The sequence below is a fragment of the Rhyacophila brunnea genome, unplaced genomic scaffold (assembly GCF_057557595.1).
Source record: "Rhyacophila brunnea isolate RB1 unplaced genomic scaffold, BYU_Rbru_1.0 scaffold_2, whole genome shotgun sequence".
NCBI classification, from domain to species: Eukaryota; Metazoa; Arthropoda; class Insecta; order Trichoptera; family Rhyacophilidae; genus Rhyacophila; species Rhyacophila brunnea.
In genome coordinates, this window is record NW_028232859.1 from 44796626 (window position 1) to 44809599 (window position 12974).

Consider the following 12974-nt stretch of genomic DNA (forward strand, 5'->3'; position numbering starts at 1 on the left):
TTTTGTTCTTGGTCGATTCAACGGAATGTTTAATTCAAACAAAATAAACAGATAATATATGATTTTAGAATTATTTTCCTGATAATTGAGATGCTGAGAATTGAACGAATACAAGTGCAACCAAGTACAGGTTTAGTAAATTTACTTCAAAATTAAATATGCGATTGTAAATTCTAAATAACTTTTTTTGACATTCAGTAAATGAGGTATTGTTTTCAAATGAACCATTATTACTATGCCTATTACTTTTTGTCAACAGTTCAGAATTATATTTCACCAATAAATAATTGTAGTGCTCCTTTAATCCTAAGCACCTCAAATATGATTAAAATAAAACAAATTTGATAGTAGTATTTCATATTACATCCTAATTATGATCACACCAGCTGTTTCCATTAAAAACAAACGTCATCAAAGCGAGGTGAAATTGATTTGATCATTGATCCACCAGTATAAGTTGTCCGCTGATTGAGGGCACCACACGGTAACATTTGACATATCATTTAATACTTTTTATACAATGATGAGCTTCATTCAAAATTCGGACATGATGGTATCTATAGTTCACTGCTCTGTGAATTTACACTGACGGATGATGTGGAATCAGGAATTTTAACATGACTTAAACATTGTTATTTGCGGGATTGCTTGTTTGTACGTCTCATGCTTTAATATATTTTAAAGCAAACAAGACCAGCCCAGATGGTTATTAAGTCGAGTGTCTTACAACAAATAGCTATATGCCTCTAATTTAAAGTACTATAAAATTTGATTTACTATATTTCATATATTTTCCAACAAAAAAGAATTGACTCTTAATAATTAATGATGTTGACAGTGAGAACCTAACAAAATTTTATGGTGGGTAATCAATCATAAAACTTTGGTCCCGGATAGCATTAAGACAAGTAGATTTAGAAACAAAAGTATTTCATATTATTGTGATATTAGCCTGAGATATAAATTAAATTGAAAAATGTAACTTTAATCAATTCAGGCTAAATATCACGCGATCGACAATGTATACCTATACAATATCCATTGCTAAACAAATGAGTGGTAAATCAAAGCAATTATAAAATACCTTGACTGAAAAGATTGCCTTTTTCAAATAATCTAGTTTACCTCTAGGGTTCAGATATATTCATAATTATTGATTGTTTAGTTCAAATCACACTTCTTTAATCCGTAAGGTATACTTGGGCATGCTGAGCTTGACTTGGAAATTTCTATACATACATAGCTTTATAGCACCTATACACGTGCATGGATTTACTGTCGGCAATAGTGCTTATTTTAAAAATGTCGTAACAATAACTGTTTACACGCAAAAGTGCTGACTGTCTCTTCAATCTCATTCTTCAAGAGTAAGCGAGACGCGATGTTGCCATTTTATAGTACTATTTTGACAGGACGTATTGAAAATCGGTCAACCTCAAAATGAGTGCATAGTTCATTTTTTTATCGGCAGGTTCGCCATTATCATTCTACTGCGCAGGTGCAGATCTTACTTGTGCATAAAAAATCAGAACAGTTCAGAAGCTTTTGATTCATGCGCGCAAATCTTGCCAACTGCAGGATAATACATGTTTCCCCATACATTTTCTTTCTGTGCACAGTATATCCATGCACGTGTAAACGGGGTATTATATGTGACAGCTAGCTATTCAATTTTATTGTATTAAAAAAACAAAATATAACTGTGTGTGCGTACAAAGTCTAATGGCAGTATGTACTGAGCAAGTTACTCGAGTAACATTCTTGATTTATTTTCATATTATATTATAAAAAAGGCACATTCTGAACAACATTTTATATCTCTAAGATGTTAAACACCAAAACACAACAGAATATAAAACTTGACAATGAAACCAAAGACTTTGGATTGATTGTGACTTCTCTAAACATTACATAATCATTCATTGCTCATATATTTTATTAAATTATAATGTATTTTACCAATTTAAACAAGTATTTTAAGTATATTATATAATTGGGCAATTCCATCATTTATTTATTGTGATGTAATTATCATTTATTTAAATTATGTTAACTATCGGTATTTGCAGGGTTTGTACAATATATCTTAGGCAGTGGAAAGCTTATGCTTTTTATTTGAATTTCTAAGATGCTAAAACCATAATGAAAAGTAATATAAAAAAAACAATATAATAATTATTTGGGTTCAAATACATCCCTGGAACACAATTGAATGAGTCGCAACAGGATGCAAAATGAAATAATACATTTATTGACTGAAATAAATGCAATTACTCAGTCGACGCGTTATCGTTGAAACCCGTTTATTAAAATACTCCTTTCCATAGTGAATTAAATATCACAATAATGGACGCAACGTCGAACGCAAGTCAGGGCACTATGAAGTTGTCTCTTCACGATAATTCACCGATAGGGGCACTCTCCAGCCACAGCTCGTGGATGTACCTGTACAGGTCATCGCTGACGGCAACCTGCAAGTTGAAACAATATATATTATCTTGATGATTTATTGAAACTGACTTGGATCGTGTGCAGAGTGAAGTGCAGCAAATTAACAGGCATACCTTGTTCCTTAATGACTAATCAAAGACAAAAAAAATTGGGAAACCCTGCTCTAGAGGCATGACGTATTCACCAATAACGTCATCATACAAACTTGCATTAGAGTGAAATACTATCATATTTTATGCAAAGCATACAACAGTGTTCCTAGAATAATTGTTCAGATATTTGCTTTTCCTTTCTAATTTGTCGACATTCCATGGTGGAAAAAGCCCTTTAGCCTACAGCTGTTTACACAACCAAATAAAGGAGCTTTGCTTCAATATGTCCTTTAGCTATGTTGAACCGCCCACCAATGTACAAACAAACAAGCAGTCGTTCTGTCCTCTCTATACATCCATTGATAGTTTTGAGAGGAAACCACTACCCATTCTATAATATCGTTCCTACGAACCTAACCACAATAAATTGTAGTCAAAGTAAGAATTACTCTTACCTTTAGGATTTCGCATTCCTCAAGGAAAGTGTGTTGTTGTACGGGAAGCTATTATGTGTGTAACAAAATGAGTTTTAGTATGCAAATAGATGTTGAAATGACTCATGTGAGTCACTCTTTAGAGTGGATTTCATGATATTGGTGTATTTATAAAATGCGGACATATTTCAGATACAAAATATAACAAATATATAATCATATACAGTAGAACCTTGATTATCCGGATTTTTATATTATGATCATCAGTTTCATAATTATTTCTTTCTTCTTACGACCATGTCCGATCCTAATAGGAACATATGGGCCTTCACGGAGTGGAGGTTTGTATTAACAGATTTTATTTTTACAAGAAATGGATGTCAGCCACTTGCTCAACCTATTAGGTCCATACTCTGACTCATACACAAATCGAAAAACAATGTTATTATAAAAAAAAGATATACACATTCATATAACATTCACTTGATTTCTGTATAAAATATGTATTCATTTGATAACTATCATTCGTTGTGTGTTATGCGCCTGAAAATTGGCTACGCAGCACATAAGCCCACTTATTTGCATAAGCATAACTATGCATGCGTCCCTAAATAATTCATTATCGTATGTGACATGAATAAATAAATGTGATAGTATCATCCATTGGGTGTTAAATATAATTTCAATATAAACAGAAAACCACACATGTGACGAAGTAGAAGTTGCTCTTGTCCAGAACACAAAATGAAAAATTTTACAAACCGGATCGCTCGACAATTTTCCAAAAATATCAACATAATATTATTATCTAATTTTATGTATATTTTATTAAAAAAAATGTTACATTTTTTGTTAAATGGCCTGCCTATTAAATGGCTAAGACAGTCAAATTAATATATCCACGAGACAGAGTGATAATCTCATGGAATTTATGAACTGGAGCTGCGTTCTAGCCGATTTCGAGGCCAGCCCTTTTTTAAGTGGAATAAGCATGGGTCAAAAATTGATAGCACATAAACAGTTGACTAACCTTATAAGGAGTTGGATTAAGGTTACGCTTGATGTCTTGTCTTATGGTGGACAATGACTTCTGCACTTGTTGGCGTACCTCACTCAAAGGAGGCGAAGGAACACATATTTTACCATCAGACCAATACTCCTGGAACCAAATTAAATCAGTCATAATATAATAAATTACCGATAGAAATCGTGTATGCAATAAGACTAATGTGTTTTTGTCTTTCTTACAACAAAAGGTGAATCAGAATTGAGACATGTTTAGTAAGATTAATAGTTTTAAAAACAAAAATAAAAATATACATCCTATTCATAATGGGTAGGTACATAATATTACATGTTAACTTCAATCTTGGTAACATAATTTATACTTTCAAGTTACATTCTCTCAGAAATATTTGAATAGGTAAACAAAAACACTTAGATGTTTGGTTGAGCTATAAACATCCAAAAATCAAGTGGGAATTGACAATTTTGACTTCTTAAACTGTCAATGAGCCTTCATAAAGTGGATATCTTTTTTACCGCATCCACATCTACAAGATCATTTATTATACCCAAGGGAGCTAGGGATGTTGCAAGTTTGTAGTGATAGTAGATAGTATAATCACGTGAAGAAAAAATTAACTCATCAGTGTTGCAAACATCAATGCTACGCATTCAGCCCACAATCAGGACGGCATTATAACTCGAATTCGAGTGCAACAGGTACGACGTGATTATCAAGCGCAGAAAATTGACACTGTGTGATAATGTTTTTGACAATTTTCACATTTGTCCAGATATTTAATCCGTTATATCCGAAGTCCATTATATCGAGGTTCTACTGTACTTAAAATGTTTTTCGAGTGGCGGGCTAAAATGTTAGAGCAAGGTGGAATATTAAATTACCGTAAACAGTCTTTCAACGTGTGCCGGGGTGACATGAGCTCTCTTCGACTCCTGGAAGGGATGTCGGCATAGCACTTTCTGCCCCTTTTGCGGAGGAGTCTCCCCAGACTTTTGCAATAGATCAATTAGAGCGTGTTTATCTGCTCCATACAGCCTGTATGCCTGTAAAATGGAAATTACACAGAAAATACATATTTTGTTAGTTGGCGCATTACAACCTAGCTGCAACGGTTAAAAATAACATCTTTGTCGTTAGCACTTAATATTTTGCTAATATACATACGTATGACATTCGCAACATTTATAGTGGTCATCTGACATTACAAACAATTATAATTTGACGTATCAGAGTCGTTACAAAATCTGTCTTATATGATATGGAGGGATATGGGTATGGACCGACGGAAATGGCGTGAACTTATACTTGTCCTATGCTTCAATGCTGGACCATGATTGTATGTAAGAAAAAATATATTCGGCTACATTTCTGTGTACAATAAATATAATATGTACTACTTCCACAGGCTACAATAATTGCATTAAAATGTATATTGTATGTAATCAATGTCACGGTACTAAGTTAAACCAATCTGCACATATATTCTATATACAAGGCTGCTATCGAGGGTAGTTTATCATATTTATATATTGCGGCGGTTAATTGTTATAAGTTAACCATCTGAACCGTCAAAAAGTGCTTTACACAGAGCGTTGGAGCGGAGCACGGACCAGTGGAGCAATGGGGTGTTACCCGGAGCAGTAGCACCCACCGAAAATTTGTAGTACTCCACTGCTCCGGATGTTTGATTTTATTATTAAATTTTCGACCTAAAATTTAATTAAAATATTATATTTGACACTTAGCGACACTGAAATTATTTGAAATACAGCAACACTGCCGAATGATAAATATTAAATAACCTCACTTTTTTTTTACAGAAGAGGCAGATAATGAAAGACGATTTGCTGTCGGTAATTTTGTTAAATATAATTAATTAATACTGAAAAGGACGAATAATAACCCTTATATAAAAATTACTTTAATTTTTAATATTTGTATACATATAATACTTATTAAAACTTTTTACCTGGAGCGGAGCAGACCCTGAAGCGGAGCTGGAGCAAGTATTAGATCTTGAAGCAGAGCAACTCAAAAAAGGTTCTGCTCCAACTCTCTGGTTTTACAGCACCTCTCTTGGCTGTGCCAACTTTTAGAGTGAGGTGGACAGTTTTGACAGTTTAAACAGCTAACTTATTGTAACGATTATAATACCTAACAATATATGATAAACTACCCTCGACAGACGCTAATAGGAACCTTGTGTATAGAATAGATGCGCTTGTACAGGTTGTGTCGAAATGATAATGTGTGTATGAATTACTAAAACAATAACATATAGGTGTTATTATTTTGCTAGTTTCATTGTAATTTGGCAATATCTGCAAGTTTAATAATGTTTGGAATCGACTATTTTGAGTAAATCTAAAATTGTATTGAAATGCTTGCAGCTTTTGACAGGTGCTGGTGATACAAATAAATGAAGTCTGTAATGACTTGCATAGTCAGTGAGTCATTTTTTCAGTTTAATAAATCTATATTTGAGTAGAGACGGTTTCTTCAATGTCTTTCGTTTCTCACTATGCCATAAATTAGGAGTAACTAGATATTATTGTGCCCCTACCTCTTTCTTCCCAGGGATGGTAACCTTGCCAACATCTTGACTGAGTTTAATTCGGGGCGTTCCGTTTATTTCAACGAGTTTATAAACGCATCCCAACGCAGGTTGTCGCTGACACGTCACTGGAAATTTTTCAAAACACTCTTTAAGATTCAAGTCACACGTGTGTTAAATGCAGCCAAATTTTTTATGAAATCTTGCGTGTCCGCATAATGACGCCATGTTTATGAAAATAGTTGATACAGATGCAGTTTGTGCATGCATAAAACAATTAAGAAAACTCTTTTCACTAAACCACACACACCCGAAACATGAAACATTATGTTGGTAAACTGTATAAAGGTTATACTAGCAAAATGATATAATATTATTATGGAATGTTTTCATATGTAATTCCAGGTTGGATAAAAACTATTTATAGATTGAAAATGCGGAATAGGACACTTTACCCTTTATATTCTTATTTATATTTAAGAAATGATATTGCAAACACCACGTAAAATGTATGCAAGCAGTAATTGAATTTTTTTTTTTTTTACAATTTACTTACAATTAAAATAGGTATGTTTAAATTTTGTTGTGATACCTATATACAACTGGTAATTTCAATTTAAAAATGTAGCATTATTTCTTGAAAATAAATAACTTGGAAAACCAGAGATTACTGAGTGGTGATTTCGCTTATGCGATTGTCAAATAGCAGGTAGGTGGATTTCGCACTTTGAGTGTAAAACCAAGGCATCTGCAAAAGACATATTTTGTATATACTAGGGTTTGAAGTCTTCGTTTTGTTAGGAGAAATAGTTTCTAAAAAAAAAACCATATTTGGTTTATATCTACATTATATTGTATGTTTTATCAGTTACTTCACTTTTACATTATCAAGTTCATGACTTTTGCAGTTGTTTTGCATTTAATCTTGAAATTGAAAAATTTGCAGATGCCTTGGTTTTACACTCACGGTGCGATTTGATCAAGACATTCAGTGTGATTACTGCGCAAGTAAATTCACACCATTTGAAAAATCTAGCCACTACAAAATATTTCAACAATCTTGACAATAAATCAAACTTAACTTGTTGACTGCGGAGCATTTAATTACTATTTAATTACCGCATTTAAATAACATGCTAATTATATCGAATGGCCAATTAATTAGTGTACAACGAGTGTACCATCCGCGTGGAAAGGATTAATAACCATGATTTAAATTACAAAAATAGTAGCAATTTGTTAACGGGAATTTATAACACCCTCAGATAAAGAATACTTGGGTATTGATGGGTCAGTGGCCACAGCACTCGCCTGATAAGGGGAAAATATGTGTTGAAATCGAACATAGCCAAGATTCTATGACTTTTAGAAGTTGTGTATATTATTTTAATTTGTTAGCATCAATAATCACCATTGTTAAATATTTTATGATTTCTTTAGTTACTGAATAGTGATGTTGATAAAATTTCTTATAGGGCATGCCAGGGAGAAGGGTCAAGCTGAATGATCGATTAAAACGATTTCTTACCTAAGTGTGTGCCTATTCCAAAGCAGTCAATCTTATGCCCTTGCTCGTTCAGACTGAGGATGGTTTCCTCGTTGATATCATTAGACGCGACAATGGTCAGCGTGGAAAACCATTTCAAATTGAGGTAATCGGCCACTTTTTGGAAGGTGTCTCGGCACAGAACCGAGAGGTATGCGAGGTCGCCGCTGTCGATGCGGACCCCGAGGGCTCTGTAGCCGGCGTCATTGAGGGCGAGTGCCACCGCGCAGAAGTTCAACAGTCCGCTCCTGAATATTGTTAATGAAAAGCACACATGCACATCAATTGTGAAATAGCACAACATCAGAAAAGCGTATTAAACACACACCAGTTTCAACAATAACATAAACACTGCACTCCGTCTCAAAGAGTGAATCCAGTAATAGTTCTAAAACCAAGAATTTTATAATTTATCTGATAAAAAAAAACAGTAAATACAAAACTAATTTAAAAAAAATAATTATTGACCAGTAAACATCAAATTTAACGAAGGATTATTTTTATAATATCGTTATCATTCTGGCAAAAGTTGCCATCAGCAGAAACACGGTTTTCAGGTTAGTGTTCATCTCAGTATTGCCACCATTTTGTTACTAAATGTAATATTGTACTAATAAATAGATGCAATCCAAGAAATTGTAGTATATTGGCCGAATAATTATAGAATGCGTTGTTTTTGATTGAAAATGTATAGGTTTTTTTGTTTCTCACATATTTTGAGAAATTTTCGGACCTTTTTTTACTTCAGGTGAAAAAAAATATTGCTGGAGAATTCGAGAAATTCCGAGTCACATGTAAATTCAACATGAGTGTTTTTTTTATACCAGTATCACTCTTGGATGAAGCGATCTCTAAATGTTTATTATATTGTCAATTGAGTGTGGCACATTTTTCTATATCAACTCTAAGTGCCGAACGTATATATTATATATACTTTTAGGAAATCTTATTTGATTTTAAAATTTTCATAACAGAAACGTAATAAAGAATTTATTATTCATGGTTAAGAGAGTTCCAGAAAGATTTTATAATTTAAAAAAAGTTTTATAGTAGGTACCAATCAGCATTTCCCAAACTATATTAGAAAACCTATAGTCCAATTATGAAGTTGATGTCAATACAACATTATAATAATATGTCTACTGCAGTCTTACAGTGGCAAAATTACCATGGTAGAGACTGTCTCTAATTAGATTTTTACAGAAGAAAAATATGGATGAAAGTATCGAAATTGGCTCTTGGCCACCTCACGAAAAGGTTGCTTAACACTTTATATATTTATATTATCTTTAAAGGTGTCAAAGTACAGTAGGCACTCGGTAATCCGGCGTTCACCAATCCGACACCACCAATAGTCCGGCATTTTGCAACTCAGCTCTCCTGCTCTATAATCCGGCAGGTTTCACATTAAACTGCCGGATTAGAGTGGAGAGCCGTTCGCTCGGCAGTTCGGTGCCCGACTTTTACTGTGCAAATCTGTGATAGAATTATTTCCTATAGAAATCCAATAATCCGGCATTTCCGACAATCCGGCATAGGTGAAAAAAATAAGAGAGCCTACTGTATTGATACCAAAATGGCTACAGAAAATATTTCAAGCACCAATAAGAATGTGGGAAATAGAATTTATTATTCCACGAATTAACAAGTGATCTTTGAATACTAATGTTTGGGAGATACTGGTGATATATTAATTATATAATATATTGTTATTTAGCAGAAAAATTATTATGTATTAATTGCTTTTGTTAATGGCAAGGAATACATAATTGAGGAGCCGAGGATCAAAGCGGTACAAGTGACATTTATATATAAGTTTGGTTCAGTTTTCACATCACCACGTAACTACACATGAAAAAGGATTATACTGTGGAACTGCTTTGTTTGAAAAGTTATAGGGATTTTTATAGTCAATATTGAATTACATTCAATTAACATATGTGTATAAATATTATAATCATAGTAGTGTATCTAATTTGAATGTTTTGACCTAACTTGTACCCCTTCAAACAATAAAAATGCTAATTAAAATACAGGATTTTTTTTTGCTTAGGAATACCTGAGAACCAAAGAATGTTGAAATCAATTATGTAGAACTTATTTATAAACGCATATATTTAACTTTGAAGTCAATTCACTTGGATTGGTTACCTATGCACTTGATTTTTTTTTAATCCTTAACTCCTCAATCAACTATTCCGAAGTCTACATTTGTCACCATTACATAACTTATTTTACGGACAATGTGAAAAATGTGCGGTCCATTCAATAGATTGTTGAAACCATTTTATTGAACACCTACATATATAATTTGTACAATAATGGGATAAGAGACAAGTCATAAGCATAGGATTATACAGTCAAAAGTGGCACTGCCTTAAACACTAACATCACGTGAGAGTTCCCGCTTTTAAATCATACTAACCAAATCAGCTACAGCGAGATACGTATCATCGAAATTTATTTTTAACAGCAATTAGACCCGAATAAACAATAAAGTTTGAGCCCACAGTATTGGACTTCTTACCTATATGCGACACATCATGGCGGCAATCTAGGTCTTCAAAATCTTTGACATGTCGCGTCTACTACAAAACGTCATATCAGGATTTTTGACTTACAAACATGACGTATAGTTTGAAATAATTTTACCATAAAAACGACATGAAATGCAAATTGAAAATCAGTACCTACTTATATAATTATGTACATAATTTTACCTCCTGGTGTTGAGTAGGAATTTTGCCGTTAACGTACGATCAACTCTATGCCCTCCACTTGGTACAAATACCCCATCCATTTCACATACATCTCTATGCCTCCACCCCCAGCATCTGTACATTCACACTATATAAAGCGCCATACCATGTCGGCAACAATATAAATATCGCTTTATAGTTTCCATACTGTCAATCCGGTCAAAAATAACAAAATGTATACATACAAGAGTTTATATTTTTCCATAGATAGGTTTTAGTGAGCTGGCCATTATGAAAAAGTACAAAACTCATAAATTAAATTTACAATTCCTCCATATTGAACTGCATAATAAACTTAATAATCTTATAATTTCCTAGAAAAATCTACTTGTTAACCAAAAGATATTTAAGTATATTAAATTTTTAAAAAAGTTAACAGACTGATACATCTTTTTTCCATTTTACTTTCACAGAATAATGTTATTATGTAAATATCAGATCTGTAATTATGTAAAATTTTTAATGATATTTTTTGGCCCACCTCCGATTAATCACAAAATAAAATATATTCCCCACCCTGTTTAAATTATATCATATTTTTGACCCCCCTGTTAATAATAAAATTTTTGAAAATGATCAATTTCAGTAACTATGTTGCGGCGGAACATTTTTTTCTCAAATTTTTTCTAGTTCAATATTTTTGTTGGTTTTATAATGTCATTTTCTACAACCTCCTCACCCCCTTTCATTAAAAATCATCAAATTTCATCAGGCCCCTCCCCTCATTCATAATCACTGTTAATATTGTAAAAAAAAATTCAAAACTTTTCAGTAAAATAGATTTATGTACTAAATTATTTTTTATTTATTTAACGAATAAGTATTCAATAAGTCTTGGTTAAGAGAGCCGTACCACTTAAAACGTTTTATATAATCCTACATTTACAAATGGCAAACCTGAATGTGAAAAGGATTCTGATCGTATCTACCGCTGAAATAAATGAAATATTTACACATGATTAAGATGTAGACCCATGTATAGCATGCAGCCATGACATTATATGACTTGCCTTATGGAGTAGTTAGATAAGGAAAGCTAGACTAGGTGGCTATAGCGATTATAGCAGTTGTAGCAATTACAGTGTGCACAAAGAAAAGCTTTAGAACCACAATACGTCGGTAATGTGTGGGGTTTAATCAGAATTTGTACAAACCGCTCAGTTCTCAAATGATTTTCAAAGAACTCTAAAGGCATTTCAGACGCCGAAGCAAGAGTGAGTGGATTCCCAATTACGATACGAGATTGTCTTAATTAAGCGTTGCGCCATTAAACTGTTATAAGATAATATCCGCAGTGCCAGGGAAGAAGGAAACAAATCAAAACAATAGGTATGTAATAGAGGAACTTTTAACTAACCTAATTAATAAAACAGAAACGAGTGCCGCTGGTTAAATATTGTTTTTCAAGGAATATACAGAGAAAAAACGCTCTACCCCAACAAACCATACAAACACATTCGTTGACAGTCATTCACTCAACCTATAATGTTGGTGTTAAATAAATTTGACATTTGCAGGATTTGAACCCACATATCGAGAGCAGAATATTTTTTATGTGGATTTAAAATCAAAAAAAATTATATCCTACTTATTATATTATTTTTAATACTACAACAGGTTGTGAGGCTCAATGACAGTAGTGTAATTAATAGAAGTGACAAAATTAAAACACCCAGACTTTGAGAAAATCACATAAGCCCCCGTATGAAAGACCAGAGCCTTGTGCACTGGACTGAGGTTTAAAACTTCTGCTCCCCTATAGATGATCAGATATCAGTTGAGTTTCCTTTACGTGTAGGATACATTTTATTCCCTAATAAGGATATTTGAGGGATTTAATGAATATAATATAAGTCATTCAATTTGCGTCACTATCGGTAAAACCAAATATAATTTTGAACACTTTCCAATATATCACAATGATAATTCTGTGGTTCAGGAGCAAAAGTTTGTATGTCAATTTTGTTAAAGCTCAGGTAATCATGCTTGAAAATTTAATATATTGCATTTTTCTAAATGCTTGACCTTAGAATGTCATTAATATTTCTTACGTTCTTCTTATGTGTTAATTAACTATGATTAAACATTTGATACGGTTATTAAGCACTTAT

The 12974-nt window shown here is 32.9% G+C and overlaps 1 protein-coding gene across 2 annotated transcripts in view; it reads right to left on the minus strand.

Moving 5' to 3' along the window:
- Positions 1-1470: 1470 nt before the first annotated feature.
- Naprt (nicotinate phosphoribosyltransferase) overlaps positions 1471-12974 on the minus strand; it is a 30973-nt gene continuing 19469 nt past the window's right edge. For both annotated transcript variants that reach the window (XM_085947026.1, XM_085947025.1), the window contains exons 7-11: positions 8087-8352; positions 6568-6686; positions 4886-5047; positions 4008-4136; positions 1471-2471 (exon numbers count right to left, since the gene is read on the minus strand). In XM_085947026.1, the coding sequence (XP_085803152.1) occupies positions 2394-2471; positions 4008-4136; positions 4886-5047; positions 6568-6686; positions 8087-8352 (754 nt within the window). In that variant the 3' untranslated portion in view covers positions 1471-2393. The remainder of the gene's footprint in view (positions 2472-4007; positions 4137-4885; positions 5048-6567; positions 6687-8086; positions 8353-12974) is intronic.